This window comes from Halichoeres trimaculatus, unplaced genomic scaffold (genome assembly GCF_033239565.1).
Source record: "Halichoeres trimaculatus isolate MK-OKI-2021-1 unplaced genomic scaffold, fHalTri1.1 fHalTri1_scaffold_8, whole genome shotgun sequence".
Classification (NCBI taxonomy): domain Eukaryota; kingdom Metazoa; phylum Chordata; class Actinopteri; order Labriformes; family Labridae; genus Halichoeres; species Halichoeres trimaculatus.
Genome location: NW_027437186.1, coordinates 6,915,349 through 6,937,874, shown reverse-complemented (window position 1 = coordinate 6,937,874; position 22,526 = coordinate 6,915,349). Strand labels below are relative to the sequence as shown.

At 42.4% G+C, this 22,526-nt stretch overlaps 2 protein-coding genes across 2 annotated transcripts in view; both read left to right on the top strand.

Annotated features, from left to right (window-relative positions):
• The window catches only part of LOC141795227 (uncharacterized), a 31,055-nt gene extending 20,580 nt beyond the window's left edge, over nt 1-10,475 (top strand). The window contains exons 4-12 of the mRNA XM_074676043.1: nt 3,370-3,633; nt 3,740-3,776; nt 3,837-3,994; nt 4,094-4,339; nt 4,470-4,727; nt 4,802-5,104; nt 8,928-9,197; nt 9,480-9,563; nt 9,727-10,475. Coding sequence (XP_074532144.1) covers nt 3,370-3,633; nt 3,740-3,776; nt 3,837-3,994; nt 4,094-4,339; nt 4,470-4,727; nt 4,802-5,104; nt 8,928-9,197; nt 9,480-9,563; nt 9,727-9,793 — 1,687 coding nt within the window. The 3' untranslated portion in view covers nt 9,794-10,475. The remainder of the gene's footprint in view (nt 1-3,369; nt 3,634-3,739; nt 3,777-3,836; nt 3,995-4,093; nt 4,340-4,469; nt 4,728-4,801; nt 5,105-8,927; nt 9,198-9,479; nt 9,564-9,726) is intronic.
• Nucleotides 10,476-15,540: 5,065 nt separating this feature from the next.
• LOC141795226 (nucleotide-binding oligomerization domain-containing protein 1-like) lies at nt 15,541-20,966 on the top strand. Its single transcript, XM_074676041.1, has 5 exons — nt 15,541-15,647; nt 17,587-18,024; nt 18,164-19,763; nt 19,957-20,223; nt 20,525-20,966. Exons 2-5 carry the CDS (start codon nt 17,634-17,636, stop codon nt 20,964-20,966), a joined length of 2,700 nt encoding a protein of 899 aa, XP_074532142.1. The 5' UTR covers nt 15,541-15,647; nt 17,587-17,633.
• The last annotated feature ends 1,560 nt before the right edge of the window (nt 20,967-22,526 follow it).

The following is a 22,526-nucleotide window of genomic DNA, read 5'->3' as shown; positions in this document are numbered from 1 at the left end:
TCTACATTTAATGGACTTGGTTCAGAGTCATTTGAGTTTGAGATTGAGGAGAGAAACTGATCTCTGCTCACAAACAGCTATTTGTTAGCTTTTAGTGGAAAGACTCCATCAGTAAAACATGTCTCCTTTCCTGCTGTTAACATCACATCCTGACAAAGTTTTCATCTTCTGTTTCAGTTTCTCTGACTGGTCTGAAAATAACGTCAAGCTTTGTGGGAGACTGTTCTGTGAAGCAGCAGAAAGAGATCAGCAGACAGGAGGGAACACACTGGAGCTGTTAGCATCAGTGTGCACATATCAAGAGTTCCCTTTAGGAAACACTGATGATGATGAAGAATATAAGGAAGAGCAGTGTGGTTTTCTTCTGGATCTGTTCTCCTACATGAAGGTCAATGAGACTGAAACAGGCCTTAGTGTTCTTCCATCTCTACAGTCAGTTTTAAAGTCAACTCCTGCAGTCTGGATCATCAACCTATCAGAGAGAAAGACCTCCATCCTCCTGGAAGTGCTGAAACTCCAACCAGAGACGAAACATGTGAAGCTGTTGGGCTGTTCATATGAAGAGAGTGAAGTGAGGACTTTCCTGCAGTGTCTGCCTTATATCTCACAGCTCAGGTAAATGAACATTTCTTTACACATCAGTGCTCACCTGTTGAGGTGTGCTCCTCCATCTCAGAGTCTTACTGTGACATTCAGGTTGAAGATCAGGGAGAGTTCAAATCCAGAGGGCTGGATGAAAGTCTGTTAATGTCAGTTAAAGTTGATCAGGACATTGTGGCAAAGTCTAAGTTACATGTGAGTTTTTCTCATTTCATTTTAAGAACATATCTTAATGTTCAGAGGTCACTGACAGGTTAAAGCAGCTAAGAAGTACTGATTGATTGATCGGTTACTGTGTGAAGTTTTCTTTGGCTCCTCCTGCTGCTTCATGAGCTGTATCCCAGTTTATCAAACTATCTGTGGATGCAGAGCAGAGGACAGAGCTCTGAGGATGGACTCAAGTCAGAAAACCTGTTCTGAAGATCTTCAATTGGTGTCAGGGATCAGTCCTCTACATTTAATGGACTTGGTTCAGAGTCATTTGAGTTTGAGATTGAGGAGAGAAACTGTTCTCTGCTCACAAACAGCTATTTGTTAGCTTTTAGTGGAAAGACTCCATCAGTAAAACATGTCTCCTTTCCTGCTGTTAACATCACATCCTGACAAAGTTTTCATCTTCTGTTTCAGTTTCTGTGATTTGTTTGAAAATGACGTCAAGCTTTGTGGGAGACTGTTCTGTGCAGCAGCAGAGAGAGATCAGCAGACAGGAGGGAACACACTGGAGCTGTTAGCATCACTGTGCTCATACAAAGAGTTCCCTTTAGGAATAACTGATGATGATGAAGAATTTATGGAAGAGCAGTGTGGTTTTCTTCTGGATCTGTTCTCCTACATTAAGGTCTTTGAGACTGAAACAGGCCTTAGTGTTCTTCCATCTCTACTGTCAGTTTTAAAGTCAACTCCTGCAGTCTGGATCGTCAACCTCTCAGAGAGAAAGACCTCCATCCTCCTGGAAGTGCTGAAAATCCAACCAAAGAAGAAACATGTGGAGCTGTGGGGCTGGTCATATGAAGAGAGTGAAGTGAGGACTTTCCTGCAGTGTCTGCCTTATATCTCACAGCTCAGGTAAATGAACAGTTCTTCACACATCAGTGCTCACCTGTTGAGGTGTGCTCCTCCATCTCAGAGTCTCACTGTGACATTGGAGGTGAAGATCAAGGAGAGTTATAATCCAGAGTGCTGGATGAAAGATTGTTCATCTCAGTTAATGTTGATCAGGACATTGTGTAAAAGTCTAAGTTACATGTGAGTTTTTCTCATTTCATTTTAAGAACATATCTTAATGTTCAGAGATCAGTGACAGGTTAAAGCAGCTAAAAAGTACTGATCCTGTTCTCTGGTCTTTGAGTTCAATGAGGATTATTTTCAGAGACAGAACGACTCTGAGCCAATAAATGAACTGAGGCTGAATGTGGGTCTGAAAAGATCATTTCTTAAAGAGAAAAGACAAGATAATTAGTGTTTGCTTAAAAAATTAGACCCACTGAAAGAATCAACATTTGTTGATCATCAAACCACAGTTTTTTTCCAGGAGGGAGGGACTGGTTTGATGCAGCTTGGTCATAAAAACAAACCAGCACAATGACACCAAATCAGTTAGACAGAATAGTTTAAACACTGATTAAGATCAACATCTACTACTGATTAATACATAAGATGATTCTAATGTCCTCAGAGTGTAATGAGTGACCTGCTCTAACACTGAACTTTAACATTATTATAATCATGAGGTTTCACTGACAGGTCAAACATGAAGTCTGGTATCTGTAGGCTCAGATCTAATTGATTGATCAGTTACTGTGTGAAGTTTTCTTTGGCTCCTCCTGCTGCTTCATGAGCTGTATCCCAGTTTATCAAACTATCTGTGGATGCAGAGGAGAGGACAGAGCTCTGAGGATGGACTCAAGTCAGAAAACCTGTTCTGAAGATCTTAATTTGGTGTCAGGGATCAGTCCTCTACATTTAATGGACTTGGTTCAGAGTCATTTGAGTTTGAGATTGAGGAGAGAAACTGATCTCTGCACACAAACAGCTATTTGTTAGCTTTTAGTGGAAAGACTCCATCAGTAAAACATGTCTCCTTTCCTGCTGTTAACATCACATCCTGACAAAGTTTTCATCTTCTGTTTCAGTTTCTCTGACTGGTCTGAAAATGAAGTCAAGCTTTGTGGGAGACTGTTCTGTGCAGCAGCAGAAAGAGATCAGCAGACAGGAGGGAACACACTGGAGCTGTTAGCATCAGTGTGCACATATCCAGGGTTCCCTACACCAAAAACTAAAGCATTCTACCAGTGTGGTTATCTTCTGGATCTGTTCTCCTACATTAAGGTCTATGAGACTGAAACAGGCCTTAGTGTTCTTCCATCTCTACAGTCAGTTTTAAAGTCAACTCCTGCAGTCTGGATCATCAACCTCTCAGAGAGAAAGACCTCCATCCTCCTGGAAGTGCTGAAACTCCAACCAAAGAAGAAACCTGTGGAGCTGTGGAGCTGTTCATATGAAGAGAGTGAAGTGAGGACTTTCCTGCAGTGTCTGCCTTATACCTCACAGCTCAGGTAAATCAGATAAATTCTTCTTGTTTGCTGAAATGTGAGGATGCTTTCAGAATAGAATAAACAACTAATGAGGAAAGAGAGCAACTTTTGATGAATGATAATCTCATTCAGTAGCTTTTTATCTCACTGAATGTGTTTGTGTGTTTTTGTTCTTTTCAGCACTTGTCTCCTCTTGTACCTGAGCTGTGTTTACATTTCTTTTTTTCTGTTTTAGCTGTGGTCCAGAGTTTTTCCAGTGTGCGTGTTCATCCCTGTCAGTGAGATCCAGAGAGGAGGCTGAGCAGTTTGTTTCTCTGCTGCAGCTGCTCGGGTTCATCCTGACATTAACAGGAGAGTTACCCAGCAAAACGTGCAAGTCTGTTGGACGAGTTCTCGGTCTTTGTGGTTCTGAAGTGGATCTGATCCTCACACCCACCAAGATTTCTGTTCGAGGAGCTTCACTCCTATTCAGACACACAACAAGTCTACGCAGTCTGAGGTCGGTATCATACAATTCCTGTTTCTGTTTTTTGTCAAACACGTCTTCTCCAGCTTAATGTCTGTATTGTTCATGTCTCAATGCTTCCTGTGTGTGTGTGTCTCAGGCTTTCCAGTGACATGGCCTTGGTTCTGTGTGGATGGGTAAGAAGAGGGAGAGTGAACCTTCTGTCTGTCACAGAGGAGCTCTCTCTTTCCTCTCAGAAACACCCACCTTCAGAGAGAGTTGTGCTGAGGGTTGTCAGCAGTTTGGCATCCCTGCTGCGATCCTGGACAGTCAGACAGTTAGACCTGACCAAGTCCAGGACCCCTGCTCAGAGTCTGATCCCCCTCCTGCTTCACGATGGCCCTCTCACTATCAAGTAAAAGTTTTCTGAGCCTTCTAACCAATTTCTGGTGTTCAAGAAATGTTATGTTGTCAGTACCATGATACTTTGACTAAGACACATTTTCTTTAACAGACTGAGTGGGGAGGTTTCAGAGTCACTACTTGCCATCCTTTGTGAAATTCAAGACACAGACTTGACCAGGTCCTGTTTGAGTAAGGTTGGTGGAGACCTGACCCCCGTCTGTCTGAACTGGGAGCTTCTTCATCATCTTTTGGAGTCTTTACATCAGACTGTTACTGTGGACCTGAGGAAAAACAGCTTCCTACAGGAGAGCTTCACACGTCTGCTCCCCTTTCTGGACAGGGTTCTGTTTAAAAGGTTTGTTTGTGTTTTTGTGACCCATGAAGATGACATGGTCTGGATATGTGTACATGGTTTTATCAGCCTAAACTTCTGCAGTCTCTGTGAAATCCAGAGACTTGTGTAAATACTCTTATTTGACTTTCAGGCTGTCCCCCAGCTTTGTGCTGACTGCCATCAGAGAGGTCTATACGGCTCGTGCCAGTTCCTTTATTCCCAGTTTACTGAGGTCGTTTGATCATGAGATCAGCCTGACCTGCAGAGAGATGGACTCAGAGGACTGTGCTGCTCTGCTCTACACCCTCAGACACAGTGCTGGGGCAAAGCTGAACCTCATGTGGACCTCCATACCAACAGAGGAAATCAGCTCCATCCTCTTCACGCTGGACAAAGTTTCTCAGCTCAGGTCAGACATTAGTGCTGGTTTCCCATAGACAGGGCTCTATCAGCAGTGTGTTTTTAAAGCACTTTCTCTTCCAGTGTTGACAGGGATCTGCTGCTGAGGATCGTCCACTGCTGTGCTGCCTCTGCTGCCCCGCAGGAGAGAGCAGCCAGTCTGCTCAGGAGTCTGCAGCACAGGTTGGATCTGTCCTGCTCCTCTCATGTGGAGCTGTCAGCAGGGGGTCAGACTCAGACCCTCTGTCTCAGTGTCTCTGACTGTAGGGCCATCTTCACCGTCCTGAGATACAGCAGCCAGGACACAGAGCTCCGACTGCAGGACTGTGAGGTGGGGGACAGTGGACTGGACCTGCTGTTTCCTGTCCTAGACAGAGTCCAGCTCAGGTAGGAGGACTACAAAACGACCAAGATCCTGGCTCTAGTTTTATTCATGATTTTATTTCATTTTTTAAATTCTTTATTTAGAGGATGGTTGTGAGCATAAACTATTAGCCATAAAGTTACAGAGGGTATGAAGGGTCCACAGTGAAAGTCCGCTGCAAACATGGAAATATCTTCAAACCCTTTTCCTCTTAAACCTCCTTAATATTTATTTTTTTAACAATAATCTCCTTATTACTCTGTAGCTATATACAGTCTGTAAGAGGGATGTGCAGTTACCCTGATCTTCTTTCATACGTAGGGTAATTCATGAACATGATTTCAAAGCAGAGGGCCAAAGAGAACAAAAACAAAATACAGGAAAAAAAGAAAAAAACACCCCTCAAAAACAACAACAAAAACAACCCCAACATCTTATGAATGATTAACATATAAGAAATCAGTAAACATACAGGTTTGCATGAGAATAACATCAACTGTTAATTTACCAATTCACAGAAGTTTGGTCATGATTGACGTACAGTACAGGCCAAAAGTTTGGACACACCTTCTCATTCAATGTGTTTTCTTTATTCTCATGACTATTTATATCGTAGATTCTCACTGAAGGCATCAAACTATGAATGAACACATGTGGAGTTATGCACTTAACAAAAAAAGGAGAAATAACTGATAACTGAACATGTTTTATATTGTAGTTTCTTCAAAATATCCACCCTTTGCTCTGGTTACTGCTTTGCACACTCTTGGCATTCTCTGGATGAGCTTCAAGAGGTAGTCACCTGAAATAGTTTTCCAACAGTTTTGAAGGAGTCCCCAGAGGTGTTTGGCACTTCTTGGCCTTTTTGCCTTCACTCTGCCGTCCAGCTCATCCCAAACCATCTCGATTGGGTTCAGGTCTGATGACTGTGGAGGCCAGGTCATCTGCCGCAGCACTCCATCACTCTCCTTCTGGGTCAAATAGCCCTTACACAGTCTGGAGGTGTGTTTGGGGTCGTCCTTGTCATCACTTTTTTTTTTTTTTCCGTTGCTAGGCGCTGCCCAAGTAGCTGCCTGTTGCTGCAGCTCTCTCTTCTTTGTCCGTTTCTTGTAATTTTTTTTCGTCTCTTTTTCGTCATCTTTGTATTTGGAGTGGATCATTTCTTTGTATGGTTTATTTGTTGGTCGTGGACACCAAACTTTTTGTGGCTTCAGTGATATTTTACTACTTTTTCTCCTGTGTTTGTCTGGAGATCCTACATGTAACCATGGCTGCATTGTTAACATGTGAACTCAGCTGTTAGCAGCCTGTAGCATGTCAATGCTAACTGGTGAGGAGGAGGAGGTGAGGACGACGTGCTGGTTCTCAGGTGTGAGCTGGGAGGTGACGACGTGGACCTGTCCTTCCATCCATCGTTGTTGGGAACGTGGGATCTATCTCCGGTGGGATGGAGCTAGCTGTGCTAGCCCAGCTGCAGAAGGGCTGCTGAAAGGCAAAGTGGCATCGTGCTGTTCATGGACGTGGCTGACGGAGCTGACATCGGACACCGGCGCCACATTGGAGGAGCTTCGCTTGCTGTGAGCAGACAGGATCCAGGAGACAGAGACTGAACAGACTGCTGAAGAAGCTCAGTCCTGGACCCTGTGGAGGTGGAGACTAGCTGGGCTGGAGAGTGGTGGACGAGTGGTGGACGTCATCTAATTTCTTGTGGACCTTTTTGCACTTTCTATACTCTTTCTTACTTTTGTTTTCTTGATTGCTGCGGTGACTCCTGAATTTCCCCTCGGGGATAAATAAAGTATTTTCTATTCTATTCTATCCTGTTGAAAAATAAATGATCGTCCAACTAAACGCCAACCGGATGGGATGGCATGTCGCTGCAGGAGGCTGCCATGCTGGTTCAGAGTGCCTTCAATTTTGAATAAATCCCCAACAGTATCACCAGCTAAACACCCCCACACCATCACACCTCCTCCTCCTCCATGCTTCACAGTGGGAACCAGACATGTGGAATCCATCCATTCACCTTTTCTGTGTCTCACAAAGACACGACCATTGGAACCAAAGATCTCAAATCTGGACTCATCAGACCAAAGCACAGATTTCCACTGGTCTAATGTCCATTCCTTGTGTTTCCTGGCTCAAACAAATCTCTTCCCCTTGTTGCCTCTCCTTAGCAGTGGTTTCCTAGCAGCTATTTGATTATGAAGGCCTGATTCACACAGCCTCCTCTTAACGATTGTTTTAGAGATGGGTCTGCTGTTAGAACTCTTTTCGCCATTCATCTGGTCTCTGGTCTGAGCTGCTGTTAACTTGTGATTTCTGAGGCTGGTGACTCGGATGAACTTATCCTCAGAAGCAGAGGTGACTCTTGGTCTTCTTTTCCTGGGTCAGTCCTCATGTATGCCAGTTTCATTGTGGCACTTAGTTGTTTTTTGCAACTCCACTTTAGGACACATTTAAGGTTTTTGCAATTTTCCGGACTGACTGACCTTTATTTCTTAAAGTAATTATGGCCACTCGTTTTTCTTTAGTAAGCTGATTGGTTTTTGGTATAATATGAATTTTAACAGTTATCCAATGGGACTGTTGTCAGCTGTGTATTAACCTGACTTCTGCACAACACAACTGATGGTCTGAACCGCATTGATAAAGCAAGAAATTCTACTAATAAACCCTGATAAGGCACACCTGTGAAGTGAAAACCATTTCAGTTGAACACCTCTTGAAGGTCATTAAGAGAATGCCGAGAGTGTGCAAAGCAGTAATCAGAGCAAAGGGTGGCTGTTTTGAAGAAACTACAATATAAAACATGTTTCCAGTTATTTCACCTTTTTTTGTTAAGTACATGAGCTGCACGGTGGCGCATCGGTTAGCGCTGCAGCCTCATAGCAAAGAAGGTCAACGGTTCAATTCCCAGCTTTGCCAGTGGGCCTTTCTGTGTGGAGTTTGCATGTTCTCCCCGTGCATGTGTGGGTTCTCTCTGGGTCCTCCAACAGTCCAAAAACATGCTCACCAGGTTAATTGTTCACTCTAAATTGTCCCTAGGTGTGAGTGTGTGCGTGAATGGTTGTCTGTCTGTGTGTCAGCCCTGTGATTGGCTGGTGACCAGTCCAGGGTGTACCCCGCCTCTCGCCCAATAACAGCTGGGATAGGCCCCAACCACCCGAGACCCTGAACAGGATAAGCAGTTCAGAAAATGGATGGATGTTGAGTACATAACTCCACATGTGTTCATTCATAGTTTTGATGCCTTCAGTGAGAATCTACGATGTAAATAGTCATGAAAATAAAGAAAACGCATTGAATGAGAAGATGGGTCCAAACTTTTGGCCTGTACTGTACGTATGAGACCCATCCTGATCATAATTGCTAAATTTCATCCATTTGGAAACAAAGTGAAAATGAAATATTTTCCAACACGTATATTCCATTTACGATATCCCCCCCACTCTATTGTGGGGGGTCAGGACGTAGCCAGTGTCTAGTTATGGTCTTTTTAGCTGCAGTTACCAGAATGCCAAATAATTAGACATCAAAGTGTCCAGCAATACAGTCAACTCTCCCAAAAATGTAAGTATTAAACTCAAAGGGTATTTTTTTGTAAATATTAGCTCCAGAATGTTGTAGATTCTCGAACAGACATCTTTTAATAATTGGACAGTTTAAAGTATATGCCAGTGGTTAACATCTTTGCTCCCACATTGTTTCCAGCATTCTGGATCCTCTCCTGTGAGATAAGATTTCCAACCAAGTTCCCTCCATGTATGAGAGTTAGTACATTTCCTCTGAAAGTCAGTGTTCATGATTCTAAATCTTAACGTGCTGCTCTGTTCTCCTTTTTAGGGCTGGTGGAGCCGTCCTCCTCCAGATGGTGTCCCTGGTTGGTTTTATCTCTGAGTGGGACTCAGCGAGTCGAGCAAGGTCCCTGTGCGGAGCCCTGGGTGGAGAGCTGGTTCTCAGTCACACCAAACTGGATCAGACGGCCTGTGAAGCCTTGGCCTTGGTGCTGGACTACGCTGAGGAGCTGACTGAGCTGGACCTGAGTTACTGCCAGCTAACCGACCAACTGCTGGTCACACTCATCGAGTATCTGCACAAAGTACAAGTCCTGGAGTGAGTTCATGAGACATGAGTGTTTATAATGCAAAGTTAGCTGGAGCATGACGAGTGTGTCATGGAGGTAATAACACAGAAGCAATAAATCACACAAACAAATATCTCTGTACCGTACTTCTGGGTCTTTAATATCTACAGAGAAATGTGTGAATCTTGTTCTCTGATGTGTGTTTGTCAGATACACCTGGAGATGATCCATGAGGGTTTAGTGCTTGAACAGGATCAACAGCTTACCATGATACTAACTCTGTGTCACTTTGATTTGTGTGCACTTTGCAGCCTGAGTCACAACAGGATCACAGAAAAATCAACTTCCATGTTGCTCCGACTGGTGGACACCAACCCAGAAATTGTAACTGTGCGGTGAGCATGAATTCATGAGTTCACTATTCCTTTCTGTTGACATTTGAAGTGATTTCCCATCAGCTGACCATTCAGAACGACAGCTTGTTCAAATGGATGCTGAAACACGTTGTTCTGGCTGGATGAATGATGTTTGCTCTCTCTGCTTTGGGCTTTTTCGTAGACTCTTCGGGAACAACATTGTGGGCCGAGCACCCTTTGAGACACTGAAGCAGTTTGAAATCTGGTGAACCAGGTGTCACTGTGGTGGTAATGTGACGCTCAGGGAAAAAAAAACCTGTAACCTCAGAATAATGTTCTGTCTCAGGAAATATTTGGTTTACAGCTAGATAAAAGAGTAACTTGTTAAAATCACAGGTCATATCATCTTGTGTTTTATTTTTCTCATGATGCAAGGGCAGAATTTTCTAATGATCATGTGTCTGTTACAGCCTTTGATACAAATTATTTATTTTCTGTTTGGGATTATTCTGTCAGGACCTGATTCAAATTTTCACTTGTTGATAGAAGTGATAACTGTTCTGTGATCGACAAGTTATGATGCTGTCTTTGAGTTGTGTAATATTTTTTTAAATGTGTGACAAATATGTGACAAACTGGGCTGCACAGTGGCGCAACAGTTAGTTCTGCAGCCTCACAGCAAAGAAGGTCACTGGTTCGAATCCCAGCTTGACCGGTGGGCCTTTCTGTGTGGAGTTTGCATGTGTGGGTTCTCTCCGGGTGCTCAGACTTTCTCACACAGTCCAAAAACATGCTCACCGGGTTAATTGATCTCTCTAAATTATCCATAGGTGTGAGTGAGTGTGTGTGTGAATGGGTGTCTGCAGGGCTTGAAGACCTCCGGCATAGTGCCGGAAATCCGGCGTAGACAAACCTGCCAGATTGTGAAATCCTGCAGGTCGGTCTGGCTGCCCTCCGTTGATTTCACTCGATCGAGTTCCGACTGAACCAGTCAGGAAAGAGAGGCGGGAGCTGCAGAGAGCAGCTCCCGCCTCTCTTTGACAAACAAGCAGCAGCGGCCCAAATCCGCTACGTCATACCGTGGCTTGATGCGTATTGGTCTATGATGAGTGTGACTGGCAGAACGATCGTCCAATATGGCACTGTCCGTCTAATTTGTCAGATAAATGTGCTTCGTGAAGAGAGTAATTAATGACGGAGGCGGAGAGCAGAAGCGGAGTAGCAACCCCTTATAACGAAGCAGTGATATTGAGAGATGTTTTTGGACAACAAAGAAGCTTGGCTTCAGAGAGCAAGTTTACCACGTAATCGGGATACCCGCTCGAAAACTGCGCCGCCAGCGAGTCTGTAATCACGCAATCGGGCGCGCATGGATGTATTTTTCATCCATGCGAATTTCAGTAAAACCGTCACTCCTACTAGCGACTTCGGCGGGTTGAATTATTTAATTGTAGTTTTCTGAAACGGCATCTGAAATACTAAACCCATTGCAGTATGAGACTACGACACCACAACTCCCACGAGCACTGCCTGCACACAGTGTTTGCTCATTGGTCCCTTCGCAAAGTCTTCTACTGAGAGGCGCCCCAGACGCGCTGGTCTCCAGCCTTCGTCTCGGACACTGTGACAGCTCCCGGTGTTTAGCGCTTAATAACGTGATTTAAAACTTCCTCGCGTCTTATTTGCTCTCTATGGTAAACGGATTCCGGGATTTAAGTCACAATCTAGCGCCAAATATTCCGTAACTTGTTAAAAGTGAGGACATTTATCAGATGGAGCTCATTTGAGCTCACAGTGCACCGTTCTCACCAGTAACACTCACCTTGAGCAGGGGAGGAGGAGAAGACAGGAGCACACGTAGAGAAGTGAAACTGATCATAGATATGAGAAGCCGTAGGAACAGTATTTAAACCTCCTAATAAACAAACATTTTAAAAGTTTTAATCTAATTTTAATCTTCAACCTTCACAACTTTCATTGAATGCAATATTATGCTCCTCCTTTAATTACTTTGTTTCAATAGTCTGCATATTTTCATATTTAAGGAGCACAACCATTTCAGAGCTGAATACCTGATTTAGGTAGTCTTTATTTGAGTGTGCACAGCGGTCATTTATATTTAAAAAGGTTTTAAATCTATTTCAGGTAAACTTTAGCATTTCATCATCCGCCTTGATCATATCAAACATATTTATCCAACAACAAAATTGTGGACCCTACCAGAAGCGATGGCCACAGGTACTTATGCTGTATCGCTGACTGACCGTTTGTGTGAACAAAAAATTAGTGTTACTGTGTTTAATGTTGTTTTTCTTATTATTATTATTATTATTATTATTATTATTATTATTATTATTATTAATAAAAACAATATTAAACGCAGTAACCCCCCCCCCCCCCCCCCCCTTTCAGGCACAGGATTTTTTCCTGCTTCAAGCCCTGTGTCTGTCTCTGTGTCAGCCCTGTGATTGGCTGGTGACCAATCCAGGGTGTACCCCGCCTCTCGCCCAATGGCAGCTGGGATAGGCTCCAGCCACCAGTGACCCTGAACAGGAGAAGTGGTTCAGAAAATGAATGAATGTAACAAACTGTGAGGAAGAATGACCGTGACAAAGTTAAACTGACACGAGAGGGATCAGGTGAAAAAAGTGACTTCTCTTTTGTTTTATCCTTTCATATTTTGGATGTTGAAAATAAAAAATGAGAAACAAACACTTGTTCCTGCATTTTCTTGAATTGATTTCTTTGACTGTGTGTTTATGTTTACATTGAAGACAGTCATGTTTTGGAGGATTAAAGCTCACTAGTCAAAGTAAAACAGGAGCATTCACAGGTGCATTGTGTCAGAGTCACAACAAATCAGATGAGGTTTGTACTTCTAATGACATAAATGTACCGGCTCAGAAGTGATCAGAAATATTCTGCCGTCATGTTCCTCTTCACAGGAGGCAGCTCAAGGAAACAGAACCTCAACCTCGGTGTTGACACAGTTAAAGGCTCAGTTTTATTTGTATTGAATAGAAACAGGTATTTTGAAATGTAAAAGGAAAATAAAAAAGCCAAAAAAGGTACAACAATTTGTTAGACTTATTCAAAAGAGGAGAGGGGTGAAGCTCAGTTTTAGGGGTATTTGATCCAACCCCTCTCCCATTAGATAGTATGGTTAACAGTTAATTATTTAACTCCCTTATTCATGTGAACCTCAGGAATAATTACTTCACTTAGCCCTGTCCAGTTCATTAATTACCAATAATCTTTGTCTAATAACAAGAAATAAATGAACATGAAAAGGATTGCTACAAAGCACAGCTTAGATATAAACCTTTAACAAATACAATCACAAATTTTTTGGTCTCAAAAAAACATGAATACATCAGTGTTTTCTTTAATCTTTTAAAATGTGTATCTAAATTTGAATTATATAAAACATGCAAATATCATTTAAATGTTTTTTGGGGGGCCATATTAACACACAATATAACAACACTCAGAAAGAAAAGTGGGTAAGATTTTTATCCTGGGGTCATCCTCCCAGCTTGGTGGCTGTCATAGCCTCCAGTGTCCCAATCACTAATGGCACCACTGTTGCCCTCACACTCCACATCATCTGTAGCTCTTCCTTTAGCCCTTGGTATTTCTTCAGCTTCTCTTGTTCCTTCCTCCTGATGTTGCTATCTTTCAGTATTGCTGCATCTGATGTTTGTCAACCTCCACTATGTCAGGCTGAGAGGCTTTCACCATCTCGTCAGTCTGGATCTGAAAGACCCACAGGACCTTGGCATGCTTGTTCTCTGCCTGTGTCAGTTACAACCTTTACCACAGATGATTTATTTTCTGTTTGGGATTATTCTGTCAGGACATGATTCAAATTCTCAATTGTTGATAAAAATGATAAATGTTCTGTGATCGACATGTTATGATGCTGTCTTTGAGTGGTGTAATATCTTCTTTTATTTTTAATAATTATGTAACAAACCATGAGAAATAATAACTGTAAATTTACCTCAAAGTTAAACTCACAAGAGAGGGATCAGGCGAAAAAAGTGACTTCTCTTTCATTTTATCATTTCTAACTTTGAATGTTGAAAAGAAATAATGAAAAGAGAAACAAACACTTGTATCTCCACTTGATTAAATTTTCTGTCTGTCTACATGTTTACATTTAATACAGTGATGTTTGGAGGATTTAAAAAAAATCCTAATGTAATTTTAAAACAGGAGAGTTCACAGATGTAATTTTGTGTCATAAAAGAATCATGAAGTATACTTCTACTGACATAAATGTATTGTATCGAAAGTCATCAGAAATATTTTGCTGTCATGTTCCTCTTCACAAGAGGTAGCTCACACAGACACCTGAAGGCAACAGAAACTGAACCTCTGCTGACACGGTTAAAGGCTCACTTAAATTTGGATTGAACAGAAATGTGTAATTGAAAATGTAAAAATGAGAAGTGATCACACAAGTGCAGGTAGATATGGACAGAAGGAATGAAAAGGAAGAAATATCAGCAATAATGACTTGACTTAGCTTGACAAGCTGCCAGATCTTAGACTCTACTCGAGAGTTAGTCTAGCTCCAGCCTTTGCTTCAAATATTCATTTGTGCCTTTTTGACGCCCGAGCTCAATCCTGTTCTCCTCTGTTTTAGAACCTGCTCTGGAATCCCAGCCTGCCATACCCTTCTCTACATCCCTGGATTCTTCAGCATTACCGGATTTACCCATTTATTTTAGCTTACTCCAATTAGCATTTGTTAGCATGATGATATCAAACAGACACTTCCTCGTTTCTTCTTTTTCTTCTTATTTTTTTTATTTTTTTTATTTTTTACAATCTGAAGAGAACAAACTGGTCCCTGTACTTGATTATTACCCTCTGTCTTTGCAGAGTCATGCTTTAAAATCTCCAAGTATACAGATGCATTGCAAAATATTAGAATACTGTGAAGAATTTGATTATAGAGCACAAAAAAGTTTATTCTTTATACTGTTATACATCTGGTGAAAGACATCAAGCCTTTTTTCATTTGAATGTTGGTTCATAGCTCCAAAGATCTTTCAAAAAAGAGCATCTCTAAACAAACAACACGTCCAAGCTTGAAGCAGATGGGCTACAGCAGCAGAAGACCACACCGGGTGACCCTCCTGTCAGCTAAGAACAGGAAACTGAGGCTACAATTCACACAGCAACACCAAAACTGGACAATAGAAGATTGGAAAAACGTTGCCTGGTCTGATGAGTCTGGATTTCTGCTCCACATTCAGATGGTAGGGTCAGAATTTGGCCTCAACAACATGAAAGCATGGATCCATCCTGCCTTGTATCAACGGTTCAGGCTGCTGCTGCTGGTGTAATGGTGTGGGGGATATTTTCTTGGCTCACTTTGGGCCCCTTATAAGGGGCCCATGCTCAGTTGGTACTATAGTACCAACTGTTGGTACTATAGTACCAACTGAGCATGGTTTAAAGTCCACAGCCTACCTGAGTATTGTTGCTGACCATGTCCACCCCTTTATGAGCACAGTGTACCCATCAAATCTGCAGCAACTGTGTGAGGTTATCATGTCAATCTGGACCAAACTCTCTGAGGAATGTTTCCAGTACCTTGATGAATCTATGCCACGAAGGATTAAGGCAGTTCTGAAGGCAAAAGGGGGTTCAACCCAGTACTAAGGTATAGCTAATAAAGTGGCCGGTGAGTGTGGATATCTTTAAATAAATTTTGATGACAGATATTTGAAAACTTAGATATCTATAATTTGATTTTGACCAGTCAAAATTGAATACAGATATCTCTTTTTTACATTTGGCCTATTCCAAATTGATTTACAGAAATCCTGAATTAAAACTCTGACTATTTAAAATGTTATTACAAATCGTCAGGTATGCGTTGTTTAAACAATGTTAATTTCGGATGTAGCTTGATGTTAAAATCTATTGCCATGCACGCCCCTCCAAGTTATCGTGTTCAATAATTCAAACAGGATGTGACGTTCGTGGCAAAAGTGAAAGTATCCAGAAGTTTCTGTCCGGTTGACGGAGAGCTCCTCAAACTCAGCTACACAAACCCACTGAAAACGGAAAACTGTCTGGATGTATCTAGCCCTGGTGAGTCTGAGGGTAAGAGCAGAGCATTGCTTTTAAATAAGTTAACAAGAGAGATTATTATCACTACAGATGAAGAGCAGACCGGCTCGGCTTCCTGCAGTTTGTTCAGTTTACGCTACAGTCAGATTTCAATGTTCAAGACCTGATCTGTTAAACAAGTGAAGCAGGCATCGAGTGAAAGTCCCTGCTTACCGAAAAGTTTCATTTTTAATCCTGAAGTGGACACTGTGGATATACTTCCGTGTTGATACGGAGGTATATTTCAGGGCTCTCAAGTGTCAGGCATTGAGCGGGACAGTCACTCTTTCTGGTCTGTTGTCACGCACTCCAGCCACACATTGTATTTCTCACGCTGATAAAAATGTCCACAGACTTGACTTGAACAATCGTTACGATCTCTCTTTTCCTGGCGTATAAACATTAGGATAACTATGAAATGTCTGATCAGCTATGGCCCATCATAGATATGAGGCGCGTCCAGCGGTCCCGCACATTAGCAGGCCTACATCCGATATGCCGCTACGATCCGCTCTGTGGACTACAGACTCGATATCTTCCATTTAAAGTGTGGCTGTTACTGTTGTTGTCTGACAGTAATGTCACAGCCGATATACGTGTGAATATCTGACCTAAATATCTCCCGAAACGCTCGACGTCTTTGGGAGCGCTCCCTGTGCTGGTGAGAGTAAAGACGCAGACAGAAAACTCCATCTCCAAGCTGCTGTTTTTAGTCACTCACTGAAATGATAAGTTTAACCTGAGGTATCCTGCATCACGTATTGTCTATACCGGGGTGAGGACAGTTTCATTTTTAACGTTCGCCTTTCTTCTGTAAAAGTTGTGAGAGGATGGCCAGGACACATTGGAGGTCATTTCTTGATCATAAATTCAAAAAGACAAAGTTATTGACATTCCAAGTTGAAAAAAGCACATTTATAGCAACTGGCCCTTGATTATGGTCTCTGTGAGGTTTTTTTTATGACCTTTTATAAACAAATTTAGAGCTGTGGAAGTTGTGAGAGGATGTCCAGGACAGAGGTTATTTGGTGTCAATAAATTAAAATTTGACAAAGGGGTTGAAATTATAACCTGGAAAAAGCACATTTTCATCGACTGGCCCCTGATTATGGTCTCAGTGTTTTGTAAATCACCTTTTATAAACTAAATAAAAACTGTGAACGTTTTGAGAGGAGAAAGCTACCGATATTTAAACCTGAAAAATTGTCTTTTTAAGGCAAAATGTTGATGATGATGATGAAGATTAGCAGTTTCTTTTAATTATTACATAGTATTTATTGTTGTGATATGTTAAGGGCTGTCACATCCTAAAATAACAGTGGATTGAGGCGAAAAGTTATGAAAGACCCCAAATCCTATAACCTGCGGGGGGGGTCACTCTAGTCTGCACTCAAACTCGAGAGCCCTATATATTTACACACACACACACACACACACACACACACACACACACACACACACACACACACACACACACACACACACACTCTCACACACACTCACACAAACTAACACAGAAGTATATTAACATTCACACACACACACAGGTATATTTACATCCATACATACATACACACACACACACTCACACACACACACACACACACACACACACATACACTGTAGTGAAATAGTAATCTTGAAGGGGGTCGAATATTTTGTTGTCAGGTTTTTACGGGAACTGAAAAACTGTGGATGCTACGCTGAGATAGACATGGAAATATGAGACGTGCCCATCAAGGTTCAGGTCCAGGACTGGTTCTCAGGTACTGATCTTGGATCTTGGATCAAATTCCTGATGTTTGGACACCCCTGCCAAAGAGTCAGTTGGTCCAGCAGATGTGGGGTAGTTGTCACGATGGTGACTGGATCAGAGGTAAATGAATTCTTCCAGAGTATGGACATGATATTAACTGGCTCTTTTGTTCTCCAGATCACTGAAGGCCGGTCTGTGTGCAGAGCAGACAGAGGCAGGGAAACATGGCGTGTACATCACAGTCTGCCCTGGAATATGTCAGGTCTGCCAGACTCCACCTTGTGACACACTTAAGGGACCTCTCAGTGATTGTTGAGAATCTGCATCAGGAAGAAGTGTTTCATGGGGAAGAGGTCAGTACGATACAGGCAGAAAGAAATGAGTTTGAAAAAGCAAGAAAAATACTGGACTCAGTCACAAAAAAAGGGGAAGAAGCCTGCTACAAGTTCCTCAGGGTTATTGACAGGACATGGAAGAGGACTTCAGGAAGGGGATCTGCTCATTCTGAGACAAGGACTGAAGCTTCCTCTGAGACTGAAAAGTTTAACCTGTCCTACTGGATCAGCTGCTATCCTTTCAGAGAAGATGCTGGAAACTATGAAGGCCTCTCAGCAGGTAATTTGAAGCAGCATTTGGTTGATATTGATCAGTGTATTTACTTTATGTGATGCACCTTCATGTGTCTGTGTACAAATCAAGAGTAGGCTCACTTCATTTGTCGTTGATTCTCTCACTGCTTAAATATTTCTTTCAGGTCCGAGATCATGCCAAAAGTACCAGGAAAAGCTGAAAACACGAGCACGAAAAAAGTCTTCTGAATTTTGGATGAGGAACAAAAAACTGCTTGATGAAAGCTACAGCCCTGATCTGTGCTACAGTCCACTGGTATTAGTCACACAAGGACGTGAATCTGCATCAAAAATAAAGAAACTTAAGAGCAAAAAAAGCAAGATGAGTCGCCCTAAAAAGCTCAAGACGTACATCCCTGTGGACAAACCCAACACATCTCCCCATGAGCTGCTGAAAACAAACCAAAACATACTCCTGGTTGGTAAACCTGGAATTGGAAAGACAGCACTATGTCATGAAATGTTCAAACTCTGGGCAGAAAAAGAGAACAAGGAGCTGGATTACATGTTTTACTTTGACATGAGACAAACATCTGACTTCACAGAGAGGATGAGCCTGGAGGAACTCCTTTTCCGTGTGTGCACTGAGCCCGATGAGGGTAAAGAGGAGGTCTTAGCGGACATAAAGAAGTTCTCTGATAACGTCACAGTGGTTTTTGATGGAATCACAGATCTCTCCTCTTCACTGGTGAAAAGCGTGGTGGAGAGGGACCTGCTCCCCAACGCCAAAGTCATCATAACCTGCAGACCAGACGATGAAGACGACTTCTTTTCTGGAGACTTCCTCAGAGTGGAGGTGGAAGGCTTCAGTGAGCAGACCATCAGGAACTACTTCTCAGTAATTCTTGGCGAGGACCACAAGAAGGTTTTGTGTCACTTGGAGTTGTTCACTCTTTGCCACGTCCCGGTGTATGCTCTGATGGTGGCCGCCTGTTTTCTATCCAAGACACCAGAGGACTCGCCACAGCCGTGCAGCATGACAGAAATATACATCAATATCGTCCGCTTTTGCCTTCAGAGGAGCGGCAACAAAACCACCAGGTTCCTCAATGCCTTCATCCAGGAGAAGAAAGACAAAATCCTTTCTTTGGCTGAGCTTGCTTTTCATGCAACCAAGAGAAAAAGTGTGAACTTAACAGACCTTCCCTGTGAAGACAGCTGTGTGCTCTGCTTCCTGAAACCACTTGTTGTCAAAGTGACTCCCACTGAAACAAGAACAACATATGCGTTTCTCCACTACACAGTGCAGGAGTTTTTTGCAGCTCTGTGGCTCCTGAAGAATCCAGATCAGATCAATGGTGTTTTTCAGCAATGCCTCACAGAGGAGGGGAAACACATGAAACACCTGATCCCTTTCATGTGTCGACTGTTGACTGAGAAGAGCCCCAGTTTGTTGGAGCACCTGGTTCCAGCTCAGGAGTTGAAAAGTACATCTAGCTGGATCTTCCAGGAGATGAGAAGCACATTTTGTCCTGATGTGGACCTGCTGTTCTTTTGCCAGTGCTTATATGAGTCACAGTGCCCTGCTGCATGTGTGGACTTCCTGGAAACACTTGACTACCATCTTGATCTCAGTGCTGAGAGTCTTGATTCCTATCTTTGCTGTGCTGTGGCCAATGTGGTCACAATGTCGAAGGAGAGGAAGGTTGGGCTGAACCTGGAGGACGTGTCTGTGTCAGAACAAGGAATCACAAGACTGATTGGATGTCTTGATAATGTCTTATGGTACGTCTTAAAGGTGTCACAGTGCTGCTCAAATTACAACGTACAGGGATAAAATGAGCCCATGATCATAACCAGGATCAGTTTTTGTAAGAACTGGATAAAAAGTATTATCCTCTGCAGTTAAACAGCCTTGTTTCTCTTCTCTGCTCCTTTATAATTTGTAAATGGGCTCTGTTTCTCCTTTGAATTACAGGTGTGACCCTCTGCCACAACAGATGTGGAGGATTGTCTTTCTCAGTGAAGGACAGTTCAATGACGCCAGCCTGCTCAGCTGTGATGGGAACCAGTTGAACCTCCCTCTTCAGGGTAGAAGAGAGCTGTTTGAAAGGGCAGCAAACATCTTACAGAAGAATCCAACAGAGGTGAACGTTTGCCTTCACTGGGACAGCAGAGCAACTACTGTCTGCCCGAGTCTGAGCGAGTCCCTCCTCAAAGCTCTGCCCTGCATCAGGTCACTCAGGTGAGCAGCTTCTGGTTGATCTAACATGCAAACTACAGAGAGGGGAGAGGTCTTAATAAGCCCCCTCTAACCCAAACAAAGGTGTCTGTCAATAAATAACCCAACTCACTGAGCAGAGAGAAAACACAGCCTCTTTCCAAATGATTACCTGGAAATCATTTCTCTTTAGATTTGATTGATTATCTGAAGCTGAACAAAATCTATTTTTATTTCAGACTATTATTCAAGGAGGCATGTGTAATCTGAATAGTTGAACAGCTCATGTAGTGCATTCATTGATATATTTTTTTTACTCTTTCAGCTTCAGGATAAACGATACAGGTCCAGGACTGCAGGACAAGAAGGAAAGGGTCAGGAAACTGAAGGAGACAAGAAAGAAGCTGTTCCTGGATTTATGTCTGAAAGCAGCACTCCACAAAGAACAGAGCATTCAAGATGTACTGCAAAGGTTAAGGTCATTGTTTTCAGATTACAACGAGCAGGAGTTCATCCTCGATTTATATCAACACATGGAGAGTGAAGGCTGTCTAAGTGTTATTCCAAGACTCAGACTGAAAACTCTTTTCAAGTCAACTCCTGCAGTCTGGTTCATCAACGTCTCAGAGAGAAAGACCTCCATCCTCCTGGAAGTGCTGAAACTCCAACCAGAGAAGAAACATGTGAAGCTGTGGGGCTGGTCATATGAAGAGAGTGAAGTGAGGACTTTCCTGCAGTGTCTGCCTTATATCTCACAGCTCAGGTAAATGAACAGTTCTTCACACATCAGTGCTCACCTGTTGAGGTGTGCTCCTCCATCTCAGTCCTCCTGCTGCTTCATGAGCTGTATCCCAGTTTATCAAACTATCTGTGGATGCAGAGGAGAGGACAGAGCTCTGAGGATGGACTCAAGTCAGAAAACCTGTTCTGAAGATCTTCATTTGGTGTCAGGGATCAGTCCTCTACATTTAATGGACTTGGTTCAGAGTCATTTGAGTTTGAGATTGAGGAGAGGAACTGATCTCTGCTCACAAACAGCTATTTGTTAGCTTTTAGTAGAAACACTCCATCAGTAAAACATGTCTCCTTTCCTGCTGTTAACATCACATCCTGACAAACTTTTCATCTTCTGTTTCAGTTTCTCTGACTGGTCTGAAAATGACGTCAAGTTTTGTGGGAGACTGTTCTGTGCAGCAGCAGAGAGAGATCAGCAGACAGGAGAGAAAACACTGGATCTGTTAGCATCACTGTGCACACATCCGTGGTTTTCTTTTTCATACACTGAAGGAGCCTACCAGTGTGGTTTTCTTCTGAATCTGTTCTCCTACATGAAGGTCTATGAGACTGAAACAGGCCTTAGTGTTCTTCCATCTCTACAGTCAGTTTTAAAGTCAACTCCTGCAGCCTGGACCATCAACCTCTTAGAGAGAAAGACCTCCATCCTCCTGGAAGTGCTGAAACTCCAACCAGAGAAGAAACCTGTGAAGCTGTGGGGCTGGTCATATGAAGAGAGTGAAGTGAGGACTTTCCTGCAGTGTCTGCCTTATATCTCACAGCTCAGGTAAATGAACAGTTCTTCACACATCAGTGCTCACCTGTTGAGGTGTGCTCCTCCATCTCAGTCAGCTCACTGTGACATTCAAGGTGAAGGTTAACCTCAAAACTTCTTGAGAAAATATATCTGTATCAGAAAGATGGTGAATGGTGCTCATTTTAAAATCCAAAGAGGGGGTCTGCAGCTTGTTTTTAAACCATGAAGATCAACAGATCAAATATAAAAGACACAAACTTTCTAAACATAAAGAAGATTTTAATCTGTAGTGATAAATGAGGATGCAGATCTCAGTGTGTGCAGTATTTCAAAGCTGTGATCCTCAGCAGTGACAGGCTGTAAACTGTTCATTTAGTCATGTTGTTATTTTTGAACCCTATTGAAACCCTCCTGGTACTTTTATTTATCTAGCTTACAGATCCCATTTCAAAACATTTCATCATCATTGCAAAAGATGTTTGTATATTCTATATTTATCCCTGTTATCTAGATTTTAATGTGTTGTTTGTTTTGTTTGAAGCCACTGACATGTTACATTGGTTTAATGCTAATATTTTAATCTATTTATTCAGTTTATTCCTCATTGTTTATTTATTTCTTATCACTGACATCAAGCCTCTGTTGTTCTACAGCAAAAAGATTGATAAAATGTTCCCTTGTCCAATTCTAATTAATACAACTAAAAATTATGTTATCAGAATGGAACAGAGCACACTTCAAGAAACTCAACCAAACAGCAGCTTAACTCTTTATTGGTCTTTGATTTTTACTGAAT

Excerpts from the sequence above, each read along its gene's own strand:
- LOC141795226 (XM_074676041.1), top strand. The coding sequence starts at position 17,634 with ATGGCGTGTACATCACAGTCTGCCCTGGAATATGTCAGGTCTGCCAGA. Across the intron at positions 18,025-18,163 it reads CTATGAAGGCCTCTCAGCAG|GTCCGAGATCATGCCAAAAG; the intron begins GTAATTTGAAGC and ends TATTTCTTTCAG. Across the intron at positions 19,764-19,956 it reads TGTCTTGATAATGTCTTATG|GTGTGACCCTCTGCCACAAC; the intron begins GTACGTCTTAAA and ends TTTGAATTACAG.